This window comes from Balaenoptera physalus, assembly GCF_965194825.1.
Source record: "Balaenoptera physalus genome assembly, chromosome: 12".
NCBI classification, from domain to species: Eukaryota; Metazoa; Chordata; class Mammalia; order Artiodactyla; family Balaenopteridae; genus Balaenoptera; species Balaenoptera physalus.
In genome coordinates this window covers 79,180,796-79,206,129 of record NC_138897.1, presented here as the reverse complement: position 1 = coordinate 79,206,129, position 25,334 = coordinate 79,180,796, and the positions used below count along the sequence as shown (strand labels likewise).

Below are 25,334 nucleotides of genomic sequence, written 5' to 3'. Positions count from 1 at the left end.
CCACAGGTCCGTAGCTGACAGCGTCTGCCCCCAGGCACTGAGAGAATAGAAAGCTGCCTACAGAAGGAGGTTCTCGAGGCCACCAGAAGAGGCTTGTTGCCCTACTCCTCCCCACAGACTCACCAGTGAGCTGGACAAGAAAGACCAGGAAGCCCCTGTAAAATGTTCTAGAAAAAGTCCCAGTTCTCAGCCAATCTCAGGGAAGCACTGCTCAGTTTCACGGAGATGTGGCAAGCGTGCCTCCACCCCCAGCCTCTCACACCCTGCAGACATCATCAGTGGATCCCTCTGCTACAGAACCCGCAACACTCCAAGCTGCGTCCTGCAGCACGGAGGTAGGACAGTGTGAGAGCATCAATATTTCTCATGCCTCCACCTCCCCCGGGACCAAGACTCAAATGACAACATGGCAGAGGTGGCTGGCACCCAGCCCCAGGGGTGGGGGGAGCCCAGACATTACTGGGGGGCTGCGGCTTCTGGCTTGATGTGGGGAGGGTGGTGTCCCATTTGGTTTGCGCCCACCGACTGCCCCTGGCCACCACTAACGCGGACAGTCCCGCAGGAACCACCATCCAGGCAGGGCCCACGGAGACAGGGGAAGTGCCGCCCATGGCACTGGAAGCAACTTAAGAGACAAAATAAAAAGCCCCTGGTGAGATGTAAGGTCTGCAGTTGCCAGAACACTGAAAAGGCGAGAAGAACCAATTCCCTGGGGCTTGAAACCCTCCCCTGTCCTGCTCCACTTAGTTCCCATGGATTGTATTTGATCGGAGGAAGAAAGAATGCTGTTACCTATAAAGTGCCTACTATGTGCTGGGTGTACATCCCCTACTATATGCAGGGGATTGCCTTATCCCTAACGACCCTGTTAAGGGATGCATTTTTTTCCCCTATTTTGCAGAAGAGAAAACTGAGGCTCAGAATGGTGACACAACTTACTCAAAGCCTCACCAGCTAGTCACTGGCCCAGCTGGTCTTTTTGACTAAAGTCCCCCCTTCTCTTCCCACTAAGAAGAGCTGTCACTTCCCGAGCTCAAGTCCTATCATTATCCCCTTTTACAGATTAGAAGACTGAGGCACAGAGAGTTCAAGCAGCATGCCCAAGACTACTCAGCTAATAAGTGGTGGAGCCGGGATTCCAACCTAGAGGATCAGACCCCAAGATCCTATTCATACTCTCTCAGCTGTTTTCCTACTGGCTGTTGTCTCTCCAAACCATCCTTGCCCTAGACCAGCGGTTCTCAACTGGGGTGATGTTGGCCTCCCAAGGGATACTTGGAGATGTCTGGAGACATTTTGTCATGACTTGGGAGTTAGCTGGATGTTACTAGCATCTAGTGGGTAGGGGATACTGCTCAACATCCTATATAAGACTCCTCCCTCCTCCACCCACAAACAATTATTCAGCCCAAAATGTCAACAGTGCCAAGGCTGAGAAACCCTGCACTGGGCAGGTGCTGTCCAATACAAATCCAATGTGAGATACAAGCATAATTTAAAATTTCCTAGTAGCCACACTAAAAGGGTAAGAAGAAACAGATGAAATCAATCAACAATATGTGCTGTTTAACCCAATAAACTCCAAATGTTATCTTTTTTTGTTTTTTTTGGTCACACGGCGTGGCACGTGGGATCTTAGCTCCCCGACCAGGGTTGACCAGGGATTGAACCCGCAGCCCCTGCAGTGGAAGTGCAGAGTCTTAACCACTGGACCGCCAGGGAAGTCCCACCAAATGTTATCATTTTCACACAGAATCAATATAAAATTATTAATGAGATATTTTACATTTTTTTTCTTGGTACAAAATCTTCAAAATCCAGTGTGCATTGTACACTTACAATTTGGACTAGCCCCATTTCAAGTGCTCAGGACCATATGCGGCTCACGCCTCCCATACCAGACAGTACAGAGACCGTCTTGGTGACAGAGGGGTCTGGAAATGCCCTTCTCTGACTGTGAACCCACCTAAATGCTTGAGAACTTGTCTTTGCCTCCTCTGTGCACAAGAAGCAGGCACAGAACCAGGTGGTGGAGACGGGTGAGAAGACATGGAAAGGGAGTTTAGAACCATCTGTGGCCACATCTTCCCTCCCACAGGGGGAAACTCTTCTCTCTTATTATTTAAGGCAGGCATCTGTATACTTTTTCTGCAAAAGGCCAGACAGTAAATATTTTTGGCTTTGTGGGCCATGTAGTCTCTGCCCCAACTATTCAACTCTGCAGCTGTGGCTTTTCAAGCAGCCACAGACCATACGTAAATGGATGGGTGTGGCCGTGTTCCAATAAAACTTTATTTACAAAAACAAGCAGTGGGCTGAATTTGGCCCACAAGAAGGGGTTTGCTCATTTCAGATTTAGGCACTTCTTCAGAAAGGACTTTACAGGTCTTACAGATGAAAATCATAACATGATTGTTTTGTAAACTCTGCGAGGCTCAGGGTCCTGAGAAAATCAACCAAGGATGGGCGTCACCATTTCCATGTGGGCTGAACCTGACCTTGAGGATGAAGGGAGTGAAACCACAATGCCCTCCCCCACCCTCCCATCAAAACAATCTGCATGGAGTGGATGTAAGACGCACAAGCTCTGGAGCCAGACCACGTGGGTTCAAATGCCAGCCATGCCAAGGATTAGCTGGGCAACCCTGTACCAGTTTTTTAATCTTTCTGTGCCTCAGTTTCCTCCTTTGAACAAGGGGGGATGGTGATGACAATGGTACCTGCCTGGGAGGGCTGTGGTGAGCATTAAGTGAATTAAGACATGGAGAGAGCACAGAAGTGGGCTCGGCACACAGTGGCACTTAGTACATGAGACCCACCATTGCTCACAGGGCATCTGTCATATTAGGTGTGTGATGTATCATTGAGCTGACTTCTAGGAATATGATCCCGGGTGGGGACGACTGTTATCCCAATTCTACAGATGAGGAAATGAGGCCTGGAGAGGGCCAGTCACTTGGCCACATTGCTGTGGCAGACTTGAAAGTAGTAATGTGTTCTTTTCTCTAAACCAGCAGTTCTCATCCGGGGGCAATTTGGCCCCCAGAGGACACTTGGCAGCGTCTGGAGACATTTCTGGTTGTCACAGTGTGGTGCTGGTGGTGGGGGCAGATTTACTACTTGGCACCTAGTGAGTGGAGACCAGGGATGTTGCTCAACATCCTACAGTGCATAGGACAGCCCCCAACCATGAAGGATTATTCCACCCGAAATGTCAGCGGTGCTAAGGTCGAGAAGCCCTGTTCTAAATACACTGTCTTGGTTGGGGTTTCCTTGAGGGCAGACAAGGATTCAAGTGCAAATTGGGAGATGTTCCCAAGAAGCACAGGTAGGGGAGAAGTGAAAGGACACAGGAGGGGAAGAGCGAAGAGGGTAACGAGCTGGTCACCGCGTCAGTTACCATCATGGGCAGCTGGTGCTTGATCTCGTGGGGGACCTCTAGGACATGTGCAGAACACACACTTCAGAGTGTTCTCACCTGAGGGGTGAGGGAGCTGGGGCATTTATACACCAGCTCCTACCGGGCATTGGCTGAGGGCTGCTCCAGGGAGGCACTGATTGTGATCCACCCCACCCACCCACCAGGGCAGAAGGAACCCTGGTGGCTGGAGAAACCCTTAGGCAAAGAGACACTAAGGCTGGCAGCTGGCAGTGGAGCTGCCTGCACAGAGGGTGTGGGTGGGTGCAGCTAGCATCTGTTTCCCTGGCACATGCAGGGCCATGACAGGCTAACATGCATATTCCCCAAATAAGTAAGACATTCAGCACCCAGCCTGGCTCCCAGCAAGAGACTACAAATTGTTTGCTGGATGAGGCCCTGTGGAGAGAGCTGCCTGGGAAGGCAGCCACAGGGCACTGGCCCCTCTGATAAATCAGCTCTCGGGGTCGGGGGGGAGGGCAGTGCGTGCGCCATGTGAGCCGTGGTCCTGCAGAGAGGCTAGGAGGGCTTCAGACCCTGATACTGGGTGGCAACGGATGTGACAATACACTTCAGGACACTCCATGGCTCTTAAAGACACGGGAACATGAGGCTTTGCTCCTAACTGAATACATGTGAAAACACAGGCTAACCCAAGCAACATAAGACCTTACCACCAAGCCTGACCACATCCCAGCTCTGACAGCAGTGGCTGTGAACTGGAGCATTAAGCAGCCTGGCACGATTAGTCCAACCTCGCCAGGGAGGGTGTCTGCTTTCAAAAGAGCCTCTCACTGCCCAGCGTGGTCACTTAAGCAAAGGGAATCTCAGAGCCATTATCCATCAAATGGCAACAGGGCTGCAGAGGGTTAAATATTTAAAATAAGGTTTATAGAAAGAGCCTGTAACTTATTATTGATTTAACAGACATCCACACAGTGCTGAACAAATGCCAGGCCTCCTTCTGAGAACTTTTCAAATATTAATTCATTTAATCGTCACCACAGCCCTCTGGTAATGATGATCTTCATAGCAACAGTTTCCATTCACTAAGCATCTATTTCATGGCAGTCACCATGCAAACTGTAGGACATATGTTATAATCTTGTGTGCCAGTGCCCAGGGCTTCCCTTCCCCTCTGCTGGCTTTTATTTATTTGTTTGTTTGTTTTTATTTATGGCCGCGTTGCGCGGCTTGCTTTATCTTAGTTCCCCGACTAGGGATTGAACCCACGCCCTCAGCAGTGAAAATGCAGAGTCCTAACCACTGGACCACCAGGAAATTCCTCCCCTCTGCTGTCTTGACAACCATTTATTGAGGGCCTACTGTATGCGAGGCCTCATTCTATGGGCATTACATTGACCAGCTTATTATCTCATTGAATCCTTACAACAATATATTGAAGTAAAATAATAATAACAACATAATAGCATGTGAGTGTTCTTTCTGTGCCAAGTGCTTTATCTCATTTGATCCTCGCAAGAGTCCCATGAAATAGGTGCTATGAACATCCCCATTTTACAGATGAGGAAACCAAGGCACAGAGGGGTGAAGTGACTTGCCCAAGTTCAACCAGGATTCCAGAGCCCATATCACTGCTGCTACCCCATGCCACCTTGTGCCCATGGACATCTTTATTAGCTAAGTAGAGAGTGCTTATTTGTTTTCATTTGGGGGAAAGCAAGGCTGCCAAGATCTCAACTTCCTGATTCCTGGTCCCCCTGCTAGCCCCAGAATCCACATCTCTTGTCCTCTAGTTCCACATGGCTGAAGTCAATTTCAGGACCAGCTAACAGGTGGATCCCTGGGTCCAGGGCCAGGGCAGCTTACCGAATTCAGACTGCATGCCAGGGTAGATGATCCTGAACACATAATCTGTGGCCTCCTCATCTTCCTTGTCTGAAGATGTGGACTCGGACGAACCCTGAGGGCTTCGCTTGCGCAGTTTGGGAAATACTTTGCCCTGAAAGAACACATCCCAGCGCATGGTCCCTGGGACTCACCTGTCTCCACAACCTGCACAGCCCGAGGGTCTCTGCGGGGTGTGCAAGAGCCCACGCAGCCACATAAGGGCCCGTGGGCAAGAACAGCCAGCCACTCCCCATGGCTGACACTACCCCAGCCTCCCTGGGGCTCCCACGATCACTCACCTTCCCCCGCTGAGACCAGAGTGGCGGGTCCAGCTGCCCGTGAGGGAGCAGCCCATTCTCCAGGCACGAGAGGAACTGCAGGAGGTGACCTCCCTTGGGGAAGCGGAAGGGCGGCCTCTGGATCCCGTCCTGGCTGACCAACACCACTGTCCCACCGCTGTCCACTGCCACCGCGACCCGGCCAGAGGAGACCCAGCAGGAAGTCACTATGAGACATGGTGATGGGCCCCCTCCCAGGCATGCCCAGCCAGACCCAGCGGTCCTGCTCTAAGGCTCTGGGAAAGGCCTGGGCAGAAGGTCAGGGGCAGTTGTCACCTCCTCCGAGTCCCCCTCATCCCACCCACCAAGGTCATCAACTGGGGAACTACAGGACAAGGTCAAGAAGAAGGTGGTTGGCTTCCCTGCATTCACCCACCAAAGGAAAAAGATACCCCCAAACACCCTATGCCCCTCAAACACACTCTACAAATTGACCTGACCTATTTTTGTATGGAGGCTTTCAGACAGACCCATTTTCAGGGCAGTAATTGACTCTTGCTAGCATGTATTAAGCATTTACTGTATACATGCATAGCATGTTAAAGGCATTGTCTTATTGTAATACTCAAAAGAGCACTATGAGGCATATCTATTACTGCCTATTTTGCATATGATAAAACAGGCTCAGAGAGGTTATGTAACTTGCCCAAGGTCACACAGCTGGTGAGTGGCAGGACCTGGATCTGAACCCACGTCTGTCTCATTAAATAATTTAAATCACTGTGTTTTGTGTCTTGGTGAGGTACAGATTCCTTTCTTAATAAAGCAGGATGGCCCTCTGCTTGTTCAGAATATACCTTCCTTGAGCTATAAAGGAGAACTCTAGTTATAAATCTTTGATTTTCAGAACACTGACTTTGGAGGGACAAAAGCCTGGGTTTGAGACCAGACTGGGGAGCTTAGGAAGTATATCAATGTGCCATGCTGCTTCCTCACCTCTGAAATGGGAATGATGGAGCCCCTACCACTGGGTTGTTGCAACGATTAGATAACAAGCATGTGAATAGTGAGAACCGGGCCTGATACATGGGTTTAATGCAGAGCCCTTAACAAATGCCATTTGATCCTCACAGCAACCCCATGAATAGACGCTGTTATGGTTTCCATTTTACAGAGGGGAAACTGAGGCTCAGAGAGGTGAAGTCACTTGTCTGAGGTTGCACACGTAATAAGTGGGTGGGGCAGGCAGGGGATCCAGGAGGAACACCCCAGCCCCATGCTCGCCCTCAGTCCCTACCTTGCTGGTGGCAATGCAGGTAGACAATCTCCTCCAGGCGGATGGTCATGGCATAGTCCCAGTAGACGCTGGAAGGGGAGGGAGGGTCAGGCTTGCAGGATGTCTGCCCAACTCGCCGTGGGGAAGCCCAACCCATGGGCTCCTCCACCCTCCTCACCAGGACCACCTATCCCCAACATCCATGTCCCCGTCTTCCCAGACTCTATCTTCCCTTTTTCTGGTTCCAGTATCCCAATTTTCCGAGGAATCCCCCCTACACACACATTTCTTTAACCCCAGTCCATGTGGCTAAGGCTGACCTCTCCTACCCTCCCCCACCTCGAGGACTCCAGGAATGGGCACCTGACCCTGGCTTGGCCACTCAGTATACGACACTGTTCCAGCCACTGTGATTGGTTCACGGATTGCCCCATGATGCAAGCAGAACCAATGAGACTCAATTATTGGATATATGTTAGAAATCTCTGGGAAAGAGGTGCTCCCTTCTGCTAGGAGAGTAGTGGTAAGGATGATAGAACTCTGGAGATGTAGAGAGCCATGGCAAGAAAAAGCCTGCCTGTGAATGGAGTCAAAAGTTGGGAAAGCAGAGCCAAGAGATGGAAAGAGTTCAGGTCCTCATCTGAATCCCTGGATCCAGCCATGCCTGAAGCCACTGCACCTGGATTTTTCAGTTCATGTGAGCCAATGATTAAGGCAGTCTGAGTTTGGTTTTCTGTCACCAGCATCTAAGATAAGAGTCTTGACCAACTCCAGGCCACCATGTGTCCATGTGGTTAGAACAGCCACTCAACAGCCTTAACTGCACAGGTCTCAGCAGGGTGACCTGAAGGCTTCCATGTACCTCATTTTCCTCCTCTATGAAACTGGGCTGATAATAATATCTACTGCATCGTGTTGCTGTGAGGATTAAATGGAATCACATATTTGAAGGGCTTAACACAGTGGTGATGCATGAAAAGGCACTTGGTGGACGGTCCCTGTGATGATTTACTTAAGGTTTTCCATTTCCAGCTTAATGCCTACTGCTGTCTTGAAACAGATTGCCCTTCCCCTCAGAACACAATGGACAGTGGGGGCCACAGGAGTGCACTGTTCAAGTTTCCTTCAGATCTTGCTGTGGGGAGCAGAGCTGACCAACAGCTTCAGAGGCCACCCCTGTGGATCCACCACCACATCTGTGCTAAGGTCATGCTTCGCTTGGGCTGCTCTTAGGCAGGACTGAGCACGTGGGGGTGACAGTGTAGGTCTATTCTTGTGGGCTCGGAGACTCCTCCAATGGTCAACTTTAGCCCAGGGATTCCCTACTGATCTGGCCAAATGTTCTTGGAACTGCACTGTGTCCGAGATTCTTCTTGACCAGTCTTCCTTCCTTTCCCCATCCCTTCCCAGTGATAAGACCAGCTTCTCAGTCTGCCTGCCTCCTCCTGCTCCTCACTTTTATCCTTTGCAGGTTCTTCCCCTATTACATCTCTTCTGCACATCTAATCCTGGTCTTGGTGTCTGCTTCTTGGAGGACACAAACTAACGCAGGCATCAAGGTCAGGCAGGGTTCAAATCCCACTTCTGCCACCTACATTCAGCCAGTCTTTCCCCGTCTCTGGGCCTCAGTTTCCTCTGGTGTGAAGCAAGGAAGTTGGAATATAAGCTCTCCGAGGGTCCTTCCTGCACTGGTCTATACCAGAATCAGTCTTGTCAGGATCCATGGAGTGAATGTCCTTGGACGATGGTCAAGTACACAAGCGTTTTTCCAAGTAGCAGCCTCTGCCGAGCCCCTCACAAGGTGAGTCTCAGTCAGGAGGTCCTTCCCAGGACTCCCACACCAGGCCCATCACACAGAGTTCCAATTGCCTGTTTTCTCCTCTGTCTCTCCAAGGGGTGCTGAACTCCTGGAGAGGGACTGGGCTTCTTGTTCACTTCTGCAAAATGCTTAGAGAATGTTCATAATGAATGGTAAATGCTGGATCCTGCAATGCCCAGGAAACAAGGCAACTCTCCAATTACCACCAGACACCAGCAAGGAGGATCTCTGTGGCCACAGGTCCTTTGGATCCATCTAAATTAACACCAACAAACCCCATGACCGGGATGCCTTTCCAGCTGCCAGGCTTCCTGCTAAGGGCTTTATATGCATTTTCTTATTGACTCTTCCCTGTATGTCTCTTCAGAGGTTCCATTACCACATCCCCATTTTACAGATGAACAAACTGAGGCTCAGGGAGGTGAAGTTGATTATCCAAGATCACTCAACTGGGAAGGAACAAGAGTTGAGTTTCTGTTTTCGTTTTATGTGTTCTAATGGCTTCTAGAGTAGAATTGCTGGATCATATAGCAAGGGTATGTTATAAGAAACTTCCAAACTTGTTTGGAAAGCGGTTGGACCATCAGCAGTGTATGAGGGTTCCAGCTGTTCCACATGGCAGGGCTGAGATTTGAGCCAAGTCTGGGCTGACTCCAGAGACCAAATATCGACCTTTCTGGTGGTATTTCCCCTTGAACATCAGGAAACCCAGCTGGGGAGTTATGATCCTGGTTGTGTAAGAGGGAAGTCTGGCTGGGAAAAGAGGAAAGAGATCCTGAACCTCCTCCTCCTTATCGTCATTGTCCCTTGATCCCCAGAGGGATGCTGCAGCCCCTGGGTTCCCCCCTTTCCCATGCTAACACGCACATTTCTGACCCCTGGCTGTTTTTATTCCAGTGAGCCTCAGTTCCAGGCAAGGATAACAAGGATAGATGGGGGTTCAGAGCCCAGGGCTGGGGAAGTTCCCAACCCCATTAGCAGTGACCTTCGAAGTGCAGATTCAGCTGGAACTAAATATTGAAGCACTTATGATGTGCCTGCCCACAGAGGAAAAGAAGAAGCAGAAACAGGCAGAAACAGAGTCCCCGATGATTTGAGCTGGAGGGAAGATGCTTGGCAGCCATTTGGCCAACGCCTTTCCCAAAACATTAACATCAAAAGTTTCCCGCCCACACAATCCTGGGCTTAGGTCCAACCAACAAACAGGGTCCTTGTGTTGTTGAAAGCTTTGATGTTTGGTGGAAGACACGTCAATGTTTAGGAACCCCTGCAGACCCTTGGGGAACCCTTCATGTTTTGGAGAGCTCATCCTGTCCAACCCCCTCATTTGATAGGAGAGGGAAGCCGAGGCCCAGAAAGGGGGAGTGATGTACCCCAGGTCATCCAGTGAGGTGAGGACCGAGCAAGGACTTGGTCCCATCACATCCATTTATCCATTGCTTATTCGTTGTCTCCTCCAGTACAATGTAAATACAGTGTAAGCTCTGAAAAGATCGATTTTCCTCTCCTTTTACGCATCTGTTATCTCTCTTGGACCAAGCACAGTGTCTAGCACACGGTAGGTACTGAGTTAACATTTGATGAATGAATCCAGGTCCCCTGACTTCCCTGCTTTGCTTCACAATTATTTGATATCTAAAGGGTGAGACAGTCGGAACACAAGTAGGTACAGATTTATTATGATTTTGTAAATGCTAAGAAGGAGATTCAGGGCTCCGTGGGACCTGAACTCAGCTGGGAGGTCAGGGAAGGCCTGATATATAGAGGTTTCAGGTGAATAAGCTGATAAAAGGTTCAAGGGCAAGAGCATTTCCTCGGCTCCCACATGGCTCCTCCCAGAAGGTTTCGCCATCAGAAACTCAGGAGTCTGGCTGGAGCTGAATTACGTGGCCCAGCTGAGGACTGACGGCACCTCCCAATGACCGTCTCTGAGGACAGATGGTAACCCTTGCCCAGGAAGTGATCAGCTTAGAGAATGATATTAATCACACCAAAGCCTGGCGTTAATCGCACCGAGGCTTAACACTACACAGAATACAATGACAGTGCTCTGGTTACGGCCCTTGAAAAGAGTCCTTATTTTATATATATAAATATATATATTTATACTTACAAATACGTATATATATTTATAGATGAAATCCTATAATTTCATGATGTCTGTTTGCCACTGCAGGACAATATGAAAGGCAGAGGGGATGACGGGATGGCTGTTAGGGCTGCATCGTGGGTACTTGAGTTCTATTTTTATGTTAGAAATTCCTCATAATCAAAAGTTTTGAAGAAATCAAGAACATGTACAATAATAATAGAGCCCGATGTGGACTCAGAGCAGCAAAACCCACCATTCCTCCCCCAGCAGCAGCCAGGACTCCCCCAGCTGAAATCACCGGGCTGGCGGCACCTCTGCGTGGCGGCCTCCCTGTGTTTTCCCTAAACTTTCCCTAATTGCGCTGGAACACAGGGGGTCGCAGGCAGGGAATCCCTGGTCCCCGGGTCTCTTTGAAGTGTGACTCCAAGGCCTTTGCTGGGTCTTATAACTCGCAGGGTATTACAGGAGATACAGACCTGGACCAGAGGCTCACAAACAACACCTCTGGCCTTCCTTTTGCATTGAGTGATGGGTAAGGTGGCAGGAGACCGGGGAGTATTTGCCATTTGCGGGCTTACGAGATCTTTGTTCTGATTTCTCTCTCTGGGTGGTGTTTGCTCAGGGCGCTGCCTAATACCTATATCCTAAGATTCTTCCAGTCAGTTCCCAGATCCTCCTGAGTTACCCACAAGGCCACAGCTGCAGGGAGCCTGGACCAAGTGGCCATAACAACCAGACGGAGCAGGGGCAGAGGCGGGGCACAAGGGACGGGGCACAAACATCCCTGCGCCGAGGGGAGGGGAGGCTCCCAGCACCCTACCTCTTCTCGTAGTCCAGGTCCCCCACAGACCCGTTCATCAGCTGGTTGGGCGTCCACTTCAAGGTCATGACGTCAGCTGTCTGGTGCAGGGACAGATACCCCGGCACAGACTCCATGTCATCCCTCTGCAGAGACAGCAGGACTCAGGCCTGACCACAGTGCTGGCATCACAGTGGACATGGGCCCTGGCCCATGTGACTCAAGGACACACAACCAGAACCAAGAGGTTGGCTCATTCCCTCCATGGCCATGTCAATTTGGAAGACCCTGAACCTCCCTCCAGATGGCCGTGCTAAGCCAACCACCACGATGGGTTTGGTTCTATAGAGTCCAGCTGTGAAAGCCGCCCACCCAACCTTTTCATGTGGCTCAGGAGGGACATGTGGGGTCGGGGGGGATCTTTAGAACCAGGAAGGGGGCTCTGTCCTTTCAATAACACCCTTTCCAAAACAGAAGGCATGTATCTGCCATCACTGTGTCCAGTCTTAAGGGAGAAAGAGACGGCAGCTGAGTTCTGTTCCAGATATTACCCAGAAGCCCCTCCCCAAATACCCTCTCCATACTCCCCGCCCAGGAGCTCCATCCTCTGCCTTCCCAATATGCCTGCAGGGCTTCTCACCTGCTCTGCTCTATCCCAAGTGGGGTTTGGCGGAGGGGGCTGTCTCCAAGCCTCACACATAAGAAGCAGCCCTCCTCCCCCCAAATTCACCCCCACAACATGTGGAGACAGACAACTAACATTTACTGAGCACCGAGGGTGGACTGAGCATGGCTCCACTCCATAAATATCTCAACCACACATGCCAGCAACCCTGGGAGGAAGCATCCTTGCCGTATTTCATCGATTCTAAGATACACAATTGTTTTTCACATTTCAGTGCACCTGAAACGGGGATGCCTCTTATAATCAGCGGCATCTTAAACTGTGACATAGTTGTCCTTGCCCGATCTGGTGCAAACTCGGTCTCGGCTGTTTATATTGTTGTCCCTTCAATGACGCTTTGTGCTATCGTTGTTACTCCACATGTGGAGTACAGGTGTTTTTTTAAAATGTCTTCGAAAAGATTAGACTGTGATCTGATTGGAAAAGTGATTATGTATGCAGGAAGGCTGGGCACAGAGCAGTGGAGTGGAGTGTGATACTGGTGAAGCAGACACATCATTCACCCTGAAGGGATGACCACACTTCCAGACTTTCTTGCACAACAACCAAGTGCACACGCTTGCAGGAAAGGCTGTACCTCCTGTGCTCTTGATCAGAGGTGGGCAAGCTTTTTCTGTAAGGGGTCAGATAGGGAATAATTTTGGTTTTGTGAACAATACAGGTTCTGCTGCAACCACTCAACTCTGCCATGATAGCGTGAAAGCAGCCATATACAATATATAAACTAATGGGCATGGCTGTGTTCCAATAAAACTTTATTTACAAAAACAGGTGGATATATATAATAATATATATGTATGTATGTATAACTGAACCACTTTGCTGTACACCTGAAGCAAACACAACATTGTAAATCAACTAAAGGTCAATAAAAATTGTAAAAAAAAAAAAAAAAGTAATAAAGTATCAGGAAGAACATAAATGGTAAAAAAAAAACACAACAAAACAGCAGGTGGAGGGCTGCATTTGGCCCACACTCTGTAATTTGTTGACCCTGTCTCTTGATGGAACAAAAAATTATATTAGATAGAAAAATAAGGGCAGTGATGACTGTGACTCAAAAAGTGATACAGAAGATCAGAATCCTGAAATGTGACGATGTTTTGGAACTATCTTAACTAATGTATTTCAATTATATTTCCCCTTGTGTATACTTATAAGAATAATGTATGATTAAAAAAAACTATGTATAAATAAGTCTCAAATATCTCCTTCAAAAAGTATAAAATAAAATTTCCTAGTGAGAAAACATTGTGTATAATTTAATAGCATTTTAAATTTCCTGACGGTTGTGTTAATAAATCAGGCACCTTGGGACTTCCCTGGCTGTCCAGTGGTTAAGACGCTGCACTTCCACAGCAGGGGGCGCGGGTTTGATCCCTGGTCAGGGAATTAATATCCTACATGCTGCGCAGCACGGCCAAAAAAGAAAAAATCGTGCATCTTAAATTCATGGCTTCTTACAACTGAGGAAATAGGGTCTCGTGCCCACTGAGATGCAAATACTGAGGCTCAGAAGGAGAAGTGACCTGGGGCACCCAGTGGTGGCAACTGTGAGCGCAGAGCTGGAGTGGCCAACAGCTCTCTCTCTTCCTCCTCCCGGCTGAGCCCAAACACAACGCTGATCTCGATGGTCCAGGGAGGGGACAGCAAAGGAGATATCACATGGGGGTGGGGCCTTCATGTGTCTTACTTGCCACCCACCCCTGGGGCTGCACTCAGTGCTGGGGCATAGAGGGCGACTGATAAGTGGTACAGACTCTGAATTCAGATCATAACTCTGCCCCTTACTCCCCTGTGTATGGGCCTCAGTGTTATCATCTGTGATAATACAACTTGCTTCAGATGGTTGTTGTGAGGTTTAAATGAGTTAATACAGTTAAAAACACTTAGCACAGAGCCTGACACATAGGAAGCGCTCCATAACTATTAGCTGTGAAGACTTTCATCTTGATATCCTAAGCATCTAGTGTATAGCGGGTTCAGTACAAATGAGTGAACTAAATGAGTGAGTGATTACAACAGAGAATGATAGACAGCTGGGTGGACAGATGGATGGATAGATGAACTGGAAAACAAATGGACAAATGAAGAGATGGATTAATGATGAGTAGATGGATGGATGAATAGATGAATATAATTATGGGTGGATGGATGGAGGTAATGATGGGTAGATGAATGGATGGATGTAATGATGGGTAGATGGATGGATGAATGAACAGGTGGTTGGGTGGATATAAATACAGGCAGATGGATAAAGAAATGGTGATGGATGCATAGATAGAGGGATGGGTGAATATAGAGACTGGAAGAGAGTAGACTGGCTGGGTGGGTGGAGATTTTGACAGATGGATGAATAGATGGGTGAATGGGTGGATGGATCGATAGATGGATGAGCAACCAGGAGCCAGAGGGAACTCCTCCTCTATAACCTGGAGCCAGACCCCCAGTGGAAGAACTGGGCCCAAGACGAACTCTCACCGGCTGAACCAGAACGTTGTTCTTGCCATAGAGCAGGGTGGCCCGGGAGTTCTGGTGCAGGGACTCTACATAGTCACGGGCGGAGAGGGACGGCCGGTCATCCATGCTGCTACTCGAATGCCTTTTCTGGATCTGGCAATGTGCGGGGAGGTGGCAGATGAGGTCTGGAGTGACCACCAAGGCCCCGGTCCACTCCCCACCTCCATACCAAGTCCAGAACTCAGCCAGACTCCCTCCCAGCGCCCCACCGTCCACCCCACTCACGCAGAGGGCCGGACGCTTGGTGGGCGAGTCCTGTCGCAGGTGCAAGCTGTGGATGCGGTGCCTCTGGACAAGCTCGTCGGCTGAGGGGTCCGTCCAGAAGTGATCAGAAGTCTTCATCTTGGTGTACTCCAGGGCGCAGGGCCCCACTGCAGAGCAGACAGGGGCTAGGAACCCATCTCCCTGGAAAGTCCTCCCTCCCTTCTACCACCAGACGGACCACTTATTTCACCATCTCTCCCCTCCAGGCAGCTAGCATGACCCAGGGTCCTGCTAAAGAGAAACCAGCACAAGATCCTGAAAGCAAGAGGCAGGGAGCAGTTTTGAAGGGAGAGGCTGGTGGGAGGCGAGAGAGGCCCTTAGGAGGTGCCCCCTGGAGCTGAGACCAGAGATCCAGAAGAAGCTCAGAGCACTGGACCACTTACCCAACAAAGATGCAAGGATGGGGCCATCCACGGGGTCCATCAGGAGAGCTTCCTTCTCGTAATACTTACTAGCAAGAGAGGAAAGGACATGCAGGGTTGGATGGTGAGCAGCGGAGGGCACACAATCAACTACAGCCTGATGGTTAAGAGCAGACTGGGTTCAATGCCTCTCTGGTCACCCAGTACCTCTGTGAGCCTCAGCTGTCCTATCTGTAAAATGGGGATAATAATAATATGTCTCATAAGCCTGCCAAAGGACGTTTGAGAGAGATAACAGATGTAAGGCACTTAACACAGTGCTTGGCTATAACTGCTTAATACATGGCTTATTAATAATACATTATTATTAATAATGAGAGTAACAGGGGCTTCCCTGGTGGCGCAGTGGTTGGGAGTCTGCCTGCCAATGCAGGGGACACGGGTTCGAGCCCTGGTCTGGGAAGATCCCACATGCCGCGGAACAGCTGGGCCCGTGAGCCACAATTACTGAGCCTGCGCGTCTGGAGCCTGTGCTCCGCAACAAGAGAGGCCGCGATAATGAGAGGCCCACGCACCGCGATGAAGAGTGGCCCCCGCTTGCTGCAACTAGAGAAAGCCCTCGCACAGAAACGAAGACCCAACACAGCCATAAATAAATAAATAAATAAAAATTAAAAAACAAAAACAAAAAACTAAATGAGTAAAATACGCAAAACTAACATTGGTTTAAAAAAAAATAATGAGAGTAACAGAAAAAATCATTAGAAGGCTGCCGAGGCCTGGCTGGTTCTGTCTGCTTCTCTTGCATCTTCCATTTCAAACACGAAGTCACTTAGAGGCTCAGATGATGTCTGCCCTTCCAATGTTACTGAGGCAAACATATGCTTTTTAGCTGTGATGTGTCCTCAAAAGCTGTACTAATAGGCCTTCCTGTCTGGAAAACTAAAGCAGATGATGCTGGCCTGACACGCTCAAAAATGCCCCCGGCCTCTGACTCTCCAAAATAACATGCAATGTTGTCAATACGTTCGTGCTGAGTGTTTTGTTTTTTGAGTTGCTGTGTACTGGTTTCTAATTCTTTGCAAACTCATACAATCTAGAAACTAACAGAACTTCAGAATTGGAAAGGACCTTGTTCTGACCTCCTGAGGGATCTCAGGCCCAGAGAAGGTAAGTGACTTGCTGGAGGCCACACAGCAGGTGGATGCAGGCTACACCCAGCAAGCTTAGCTCTTCTTCCTGTCCTACAACAGGGGGTGAAGAACACAGGATCTGGAGTCGGACTGAGTGGGAGCCCAGCTCGGCCACTCCCTCCCTCGCTGTGTGTCTCTGGGCAGGTGACTACCTTCTCTAAGCTTCGTTCTGTGCCCTCAGCTGTAAAATGGGAAGAATGACAGAACTCACCCACTTGGGGTTGCTGGGAGGAGTAAATGTCCAACTGCATGTATTAAGTCCCAACACCAGGAAGTTCTCACTAAATGTGGCAAAATCATTGTAATTTTACCCCAAAGAAATCTTCAATCAACCATAAAATTGGCTGAGGCAGAATGACACATCCTGGACATGCTCAACATCAAGTTTATACATTTTGGTGTCAGATCTGAAGCTAATACTTTGAGACACTTTCCAGTCCACCACTCGTATTCTATTCCAAAAATCAGCACAGTTATGTGATCATAACCTGGAAATAATGTCTTAAAATAGTAGGTAGGTAGGTTGGGAGCAAGATGTGACTATATAGGGTAGCCCCAAAGAGTTTCTTCCGGGTGATGGGTTTCTTTGGAACAGTTCTATAGCCTGAGTGTGGTGTTGGTTTCATGAAACTATGCATGTGTTAAAATTTCATAGAATTATATAGCAAAAAAAAAAAAAAAAGAATGTACCAATACTGTTGGTTTAACAGTATTGTGTCAATGGCAATTTCTTGGTTTTAAGACTTGTACTACAGTTATGTAGGATGTTAACACTGAGGGTAGGCAAGAACCCTCTGTACTACTGTTTCAATTCTGTGTGAACCTAAAATTCAAAATACAGTGTTAATGAAGAAATAGTAGGTTGGTATTGCTACTCAAATAAATTACTAAATAAATATGACCAACTTTTTCAGTGGGAAAACACAAGGTCATATGCCAAAGGCAATTAACTACAGAGACCCTGGACCCATAACAAGACAGGGGGCAGAGATGTGTTATAATTTACTAGAAGGTGAAGAGGTGAACTGGAGCTCCAGAGCCTGGATTTCTTTCAGTTCCTCTCCTGCCTCCGGGCCTTTGCACCTGTTGTTCCCTTTGCTGGGAACACTCTTCCCCACCCTGTTTCACAGTATCCCATCTTCTGGGATACTTGCCCTGACCACCCAGAGGAAATTAAACACCATCCACCTGTCCTGGTACACTCATCACAAATGATCACAATTACTATTTGCCTGTTTTCCCTGCTACAATGCAAGCTTCATGAGGGGAAGGACTTTGGTTTGTACTTTCATACATATTTTCCTAGCAAACAGGCAAAGAATAAAAGATGAAAACAATGATACCCACTCTGTGTGAGGATGTGGTTAAACAGGCATTTTCACATACTGAAAGATGGAAAGATTCTCAGATATATTTCTTTCTTTCTTCCATCCTCTCTGTCTCTCTTGCTGGAAAGGGGTGCTGGCCACGAGGAGTCTCAGATCATAGATCCTTCAGTAGCTCCCCACTGCTCTTTTCATAATATCCAAGTTCTTTAACATGACAGGCAAGACCAATGTATCCCCAACATCTAGGTTAGTGCCTGGCACATGGTAGATGCTCAGTAAATATTTATTGGGTGAATGAATGGATGCATGGATGAATGTTTGCCAAGAGGACTTACACTGTAAAACCTTTATACCATGTCAATCTGAGCCAGGAGAGAAAATGTAAAAAATATCACTATGCATTTCCAAAATGCTGTGTACTCACTAACTCCTTTTCTCACCTCTTCTCCAGAGTGGCAGCAATTCCCATCCCATCCCATTCACCAGAAGAGACAACAGAGGCACAGAGAAGCTAAGTGAGTCCCCTAGGGCCACAGAGTGAATAGACTGTGGGCTTTATTCATGGGAAAAGGAGCATCTCTTAAGATTGGAAGATCCTTATACCCCACCCCAATTCTGAAGACCCTGCATTGCTATTAAGCACCCAAATCTTCCCAAGGTTCTAAGCTAGGCTAGTTCAGAGTCAAACATCCAGAAGGCCCTTATTTAATCACTTTCACATCAAGTGTATATTAAGGGGGCAAAGGGTAAGCAGCTTTGTGCGAGAGGGTGCAATTCCTAAGGAGGCCAGCAGGTGGAGGCAGAGCGCACCCAGGTGTCTTCTGCTCACCTGCTGTTTTCCACAAGGTAATGAACAATTTTGTCCAGGACCTTCTCAAACAAGGCTGTACGGATCCACAGGTGCTTGATGGCGAGTGGGGACAGGTTGGGCAGTTTTGGCAGCTTTCGCACATTCTCCTGGAGGCCCTGGATCTGGTTTCGCCTTCAAGACCAGTAAAGGAAGATAATAGATAGTCACAAAAGAGGAAATCCAACAGATCAATATGAAAATAGGAAAGTGTCCAACTTCTCTAAGAAATCAAGGAATGTCAATTAGAACAACAACAAGAGCCCATACTGTTCCTGGAGAATGGGAAAAGAGTTGAAAAAATAATACCGAGTGAGTGTGAAGATGTGGTAAAACTGACACTTTCGTACACTGTTGATGGGTGAGCCAAATTCTCACACTGAAATTTCTGTCTCTCTCTCTCTTGGCTGGAAAGGAGTGCTGGCCAAGAACAGTCTTGGATTATAGATCTTTTGGTGGCTCCCCATTGCCCTGGAGAAGGAAGCTTTTTAACATGACTAGCAGGGCACTCCATGACCTTGCCCGTTTGCCTCTCCAGACACCTCCTTACCACTCTCTGCCTCTGACCCCATGATCCAGCCAGACAGAGATATCTGTGGATCCCTGAGGCTGCGAAGCTCTCTGAGGACTTTCCATGAGCTGCTGCTTCTTCCCGGCTTCCCCCGCCCACCCTATTCCCTGGCTGACTCCTTCTCACTCTTGAGGTCTCAGCGAGGGCACCCCCTCCTACAGGAAGCCCTCTTGCACCAGCTGAAGCTGGGGAGGGGCCCCTCCTCTGTGTTCCCTCAACCTCTGCAGCTTAACTTCCCGCTCACTTCTCTGTCTTCCCCTCCACACTGTGACCTCGAGGGTATGGACAATGCAACTCGACTGCTTTTAAAATAAAATATTGAGAGTCTACCAAGTGGCAAGCCTTGGCCCTTTTTCACGCCTGTATCTCCAGGGCCCAGCACAGTGCCTGGCACATACAAAGGGCTCAGTAAATATGTCCATGAATGAATGATTGCACAAATGAACGAATGGGCACCTGGAATGGACATCTCTCATTCCTCCATTAGAAAGTTGCTCCCAGGGTTATGGAAGGTCCATGGAAATCCATCCCTTTAAGAAGTTATCAGCAAACACCTGGGAATTTAGCAGATGGATTGGAAGCCACCTAAAGACCAGGTGGCTGAGGAGTCAGATTCCAAATGGGAGTTGGCAATGCCAAATCCATAGCCTTACCCATCATGCAGTTCTGGCCAGCAGCCAGGGGCTGGCAGGGCCTAAAGGGCAAGGAAAGGGCCATTTCTCATCCAGTGAAGTGGAGTAACCACTCACGGCAGAGAGGGCAAACACATGACATGCATGCCTCTCTCTCCCTTCTCTTGCCCGTAACAGGCATGGCTAATCAATCCTTGCCCTCTTTCCCATGAAGCCCACTCACAGCTCCAGAATCTTTCACAACACAACTCTCTGTGCAGCCACTAGGACCAAATGGGTTTGAAACCTATTTGCCATCCCTGACCAGGCTCCAGCTAGGGGGTTTGGCTGTGCAGTCGGGACCCTGGGGGTGGCTCGGGTGGAAGGCCCTCATGTACACACTCTCAGGCCATGAGCCTCCCCCCAGTACACACAATCAGCCACTAAGACAACATCCCCTTCAATGGCTGCTTCACTGTGAGCATCTGTCCACGCAGACAGAGACCATGTTGGTTATGTCAAACTTTGATCTTCCTGCATTTGGCACAGGCTTGGCTCAGAGTAGGCACTTATTCATTTTACAGTTGTTTCTTGGGCATTTCCCAGGTGCTGAGCACTGTCTCAGACACTGGGGACCTAACGGGGGATAGCACAGGTGCAGCTGGCTGCCCTCAAGGAGTTCAGAGTCAAGTGGGGGAGACAGACAACAATCAAGTAAACAGTAAACGAATGAATGAATAAATTACAGGTGGTGATAACAACTGGGAAGACAATAAACAGAGGGATATAAAAGAGAAATGGGGTGAGGGTTGGAATTTACCATTAGTTAGGGGAAGGCCTGAGGATGACAAGGAACCAGCCATGGAAGATGAGGGGTGTGAACTGGGTGGAGGGTACAGTGTGTGCAAAGGACCTGGGGTGTGAAAGAATCTGGCGGGTTTGAGGAGCAGAATGGAGAGTGGAGAGGGTGCGAGGCGGTGCAGGCTCTCACAGAGCCCGGGGAGGAGCAGGGGCTGGCCTCTGGGGGTACCCTAGCCTGTACCCCGTTCTCAGCACTTACGCGCTCTCGATCAGCTGCTCCAGGTCCTGCACCTTGCGGCTCAGCTCCTCTGCTGGCGGGAAGCTCTTGCCCACTTTCATGAAGAGAGCTGCGATCTTGTTGCTGCGCAGGAAGCCAGCCGCCCGCCTCCGCAGGCCATGCAGGACGCAGGCCTCCACAGCCGCTGCGGGGACGCAATGATCAGCAGGCCCTGCCCATGCTCCCCAGTGCCCAGCCTGGCTCTGAGCTTCAGACACACACAGGTACCTTGAAGATCCGGGGACCCCAGAATCACAAATTTCGTGACAGCATCATAGCAAAAAGCACGTATGCCTCTCCACCATCCAGCCCCTCAAAAGGGAGCAAGGGGGCTTAGTGGTGAACCCACGTTTGCTGCCCAAGGTCAGATCATCTCTGTTCACATTCTCTCCTGGTCAATAACCAGCTGTGTGACAGGGGGCAATTACTTCCCCTCCCTGTGCCTCAGTTTCCTCATCTGTAAAACGGGGATGGTATGAACATTAACCTCATGAGGTTGCTGTTAGGATGAGGTGGGGAAAAATGCACGGAAAGCACTTTGCACAGAGCCTGGCACATAGTGTGTGCTTTACGAATGTTAGCTATTACTCCTGTCAATGAGGGAGGGGAGCCTGGACCATGTGACTGCTGAGCTTTATTCTAGTTAGAGAATCACATTGTTGTCATTACTACTGTGACTCCAGTAACAGCTAACATTATGGATCTCATTTGATCCACAGCCAGGCAGAAAGGAAAACCATCCATTTTTCAGATGTGGAAACTGAGGCTCCCAGAGGTAAACTGAACTGCCCAGTGCCACCCAGCAAATAAGTGATGGAGCTGGGATTCAAACACACATCTGAACCCAAGGTGTGCTCACAACACTTGTGCCTCCACAAAGGGCCTTTGAAGAGAGGATTCAGTCATAATCTTCCCATTTCTGTGTTTCCCCTGGAGGCCCCGCCCAGCCCTCCTCAAATAAGACACCTAGGGTGTAGCCTGGGTTCTACCACTAACTTGCTGTGTGACCTCAGGCAAATAACTTTCCCCCTCTGGTCCTCAGTGTTCCCTTCTAAGAAACAGACCCTGTGCAGGCCATTCTGATGGTCCCTATCTTATATCTGATACTCTCAGCAGCCTTTATTTATCTTCTTACTTTCCGTCTTACACAGCAGACTGGGAGCTCTCTGGTATGCACTGGAGCATAATCAATGTTTATGGGAAAATGTGAATTTATAATAAGAGCCACCCCTTCTTGGGCACCTACTGGGTGTCAGACCAGTGTTAAGGTTTACCTTCCCTGATCCCCGCGGCAAAACTCATGAAGCAAGTGTTCTAGTTACTGTCATTTCAGAAGAGGGCACCAGCACTCAAGAGCCTGACCAAGGTCATGCCATGTGCAAGGAGAAATACTGAGAAGTTTCGGTTTAATTGCCTGTGTTGTTTTTGTTGTTGTGGTTAGCAATGACTTGGCTCTGAAGGATTGTTCACATGTTGCCTAATCTGCTCATGGATTTAAAATATTCTGGGCGATGATCTCTAAAATATCTTCATTTTTGCTTACATACCCAGAACTTTCATTTCTTTGTACTGAGTAAGTTCATGATCCATTCCGGCTTGGTAGACATTTTTCCATTCTTTCTGACAATGGCTCATAAGGAACAATGGACAAAAGAAACCTCAGGGACATCCTTCAGGTCTCATTTAGAGCCAGCAGATTTCTCTCACCCCCAAACTCTGATCAGAGTTAGAGAATTATTATGATTTTTATCACTCTCTAGTCTTCTAAGTCTTTAATTGGTAGGTATGCTAGTGAGTCCCAAAATAGACATGCATATCATGTCTTTTGCAAATAAAAATGTCCAGGAGAAAGCCAGAGATATATATCTATATTTATATAGAGAGATATATATTCCCATATATATGTATGTGTGTGTATATATATGTGCGTGCATAAATGTGTATTTTTATACATAACTAACATCTTACAGAAAAACCCGAATGAACTTTTTGGCCAACCCAATATATACATAAAACATATTTCTGGGGCTTCCCTGGCTGTCCAGTGGTTAAGACTCAGCGCTTTCACTGCCATGAGTCCAGGTTTGATCTCTGCTCAGGGAACTAAGATTCCACAAGCCAGGAGGCGCAGTCAAAAAATATATATATGTGTATATATATTTATTGATTTAAATAAATGCATTATCACCTAAAAAAATAAGATCTTGCCCAAGGTCACACAACCAAGAAGTGGCAGAGGTGGGATTTGAACAGAGGTGGGCTGCAAGGGGCTGAGCTGACGTCAGTGGTTTCCCAGGTCATGGCATGTGCTCGGCCAGCTGCAGGCCCACGGGTGGTGTCCCCGGCCATCTGGATGGAAGCTGACGGGTCCCTCCATAGGGCCAAAACCGTGAGAGGGGCATTACAGCTTGTCCTTCGTTATGAGACTCCAATCACGAAATAAAAAGGTTTTCAGGGAGAAAGAAACACTCCCACATATACGTACACACTGCTTATGCACTGAATCCTGACTTCAGGGACACGGTAAGACACCTGTCTCTAGCCATTGTGAAAGTACAGTAAGAACCTGGCAGCGAGGTTATTTCTGGAACCCTGTGGGCCTCGCAGGTTCAAGGAGAGAAGTCTCAGTCACGCTCTGAGCCTGCCTCCTTTGCTGAGCCAGCTGGAAGAGATCCCTCGGGATGTGTCTATGGCTCTTGATTCCTTATTATTTTTTTTTAAGTCCTCATTCATCCTGTCTCTTTACCTGGGTGAGGAAAGGATGCAGAGCCCATCCCTTAGATGCAAGACCCCTGGTCGCTTGGGGTAGGGTCAGTGCGAACGGACCCCACGGGAGGGAAGGCATCCTTCTGTGTCAACCATGATTACCTTTTCCCGGGGTGCAGATGTCATTCTTAATTTCTTCTCTACTTCCAAATCTTTTCTCTACTTCCAAATTCCCTAATGGAGTCCCTTTAGAATCCAAAAATAGCTTTGCAGTTAAAAAGCAAAAGAATGACATGAGAACTTTGCTCAAAGAAAGACGCCACATCCCCGAGGCAGCCCACAGAGGGGGAAAAAAGCCACTTTTCAAGGCCACGGGCCACTAACTCACCACAGAAAGAGACGATGTGGCTGCTGTCTTCGTGGACAAACTTGCGCGTGACGGCTTCCTCCATAATCTGCTTCACCTGGAAGGCAGAGGCACCGGAGGGGGAGACCCAAACCCACTCGGGGTGCAGACACCTCAGAGGGTTACATCACCCCCCATGGTGTTCTCAGGCTGCTTGGGATGTTTTAGTAACTGCTTTCCTTCCACATCCTCCCTGCTGTGTTTTCTGTAGGGCTAGGGCCTGTGGCCTCTGATAGCCCCACACTTCACACTGAGAGCTGACACAGCACTTCCCCCGACATAACCAAGTCAGCACCCGCACCATGAACAGCTCCCGGCCACTAAGCCCAGCAAGCTCTAAGCCTGGTTTTGCCAGCAGCACTTAAAAGTCTGAAAACAATCTAACTGAGCCTGTGGAACTGGTCCCACTTACAAATGGGGAAACTGAGGTTCAAGAAGATGAACTAGCCCACCCAAGGCCATACGGCTAGGAAGCAGCAGAGCTGGAATTCCAACTTATAAAAATGTTTCTCATTTTGTCTCCAGCTGCCATATCCTGACCCCTCTAGCTACTAGCTGTATTTCCTCAGACAAATCATGTCGCCTCTCTGAACCTTAGTTTTCTCACTGGGTAAAGAAAGGGCTTGTAGGAACAGCACCTACAAGGGGCAATGGGAGGACTGCACAAGGTAATGCACCCCACGTGCTGAGTACAGAGCCTGGTGCGCAGTGTGCCTGCGATAAACGTTAGCTGCATGCAGGTCATTGCCCTGCCGAGAACCTCACACCTGGCCTCTTTTACCGTTATTCTGTTCCTGCCTGAAACATCACCTGTTAAGATTAAATTTCCTTGCTTGGGGGCCCACAGTGGCTGCTTTTGTAACATCCATCAGATTTGTGATTTTGTCAGCACCTGTCCTGCCTGCCAAGCTGTGGACCCCATGAGGGCAAGCACTCCATGTCTCCCTGCTTAACAACTGTGGTCCCAGCACACAGTAGGTGCTCAATAAAGTTCTGTTTGAGGAATGAATGGCTTGAAAGATCATGATTGACTTCTGCTTTGGTAGAATATTCTAGTTGAAAAACATGCTTTCTTGTCACTATAATCATGGGTAAACGGACCAGCAGCATAATGATCCCTGGAGCAAACAAAGGCACAGAGAGGTGGAGTAACCTGCCCAGAGTCACACAGCTGGTGAGGAGTGGATTCAGGGCTTGGACCCAGGTTTATCCGACTCCAGGGGTTGAGCC

At 48.7% G+C, this 25,334-nt stretch overlaps 1 protein-coding gene across 3 annotated transcripts in view; it reads right to left on the bottom strand.

Annotated features, from left to right (window-relative positions):
- Nucleotides 1–25,334, bottom strand: part of SGSM1 (small G protein signaling modulator 1) — an 82,479-nt gene that overhangs the window by 33,585 nt on the left and 23,560 nt on the right. Inside the window, exons 3-13 of one of the 3 annotated variants that reach the window (XM_082417388.1) lie at nt 24,087–24,162; nt 23,861–23,944; nt 20,975–21,137; nt 18,715–18,867; nt 15,386–15,453; nt 14,964–15,109; nt 14,700–14,831; nt 11,555–11,679; nt 6,845–6,912; nt 5,569–5,732; nt 5,249–5,381 (exon numbers count right to left, since the gene is read on the bottom strand). In XM_082417388.1, coding sequence (XP_082273514.1) covers nt 5,249–5,381; nt 5,569–5,732; nt 6,845–6,912; nt 11,555–11,679; nt 14,700–14,831; nt 14,964–15,109; nt 15,386–15,453; nt 18,715–18,867; nt 20,975–21,137; nt 23,861–23,944; nt 24,087–24,162 — 1,312 coding nt within the window. Of the gene's footprint in view, nt 1–460; nt 626–5,248; nt 5,382–5,568; nt 5,733–6,844; nt 6,913–11,554; nt 11,680–14,699; nt 14,832–14,963; nt 15,110–15,385; nt 15,454–18,714; nt 18,868–20,974; nt 21,138–23,860; nt 23,945–24,086; nt 24,163–25,334 lie in introns of all 3 variants that reach the window. The other 2 variants (XM_082417387.1, XM_082417389.1) reach the window with 2 other exon arrangements.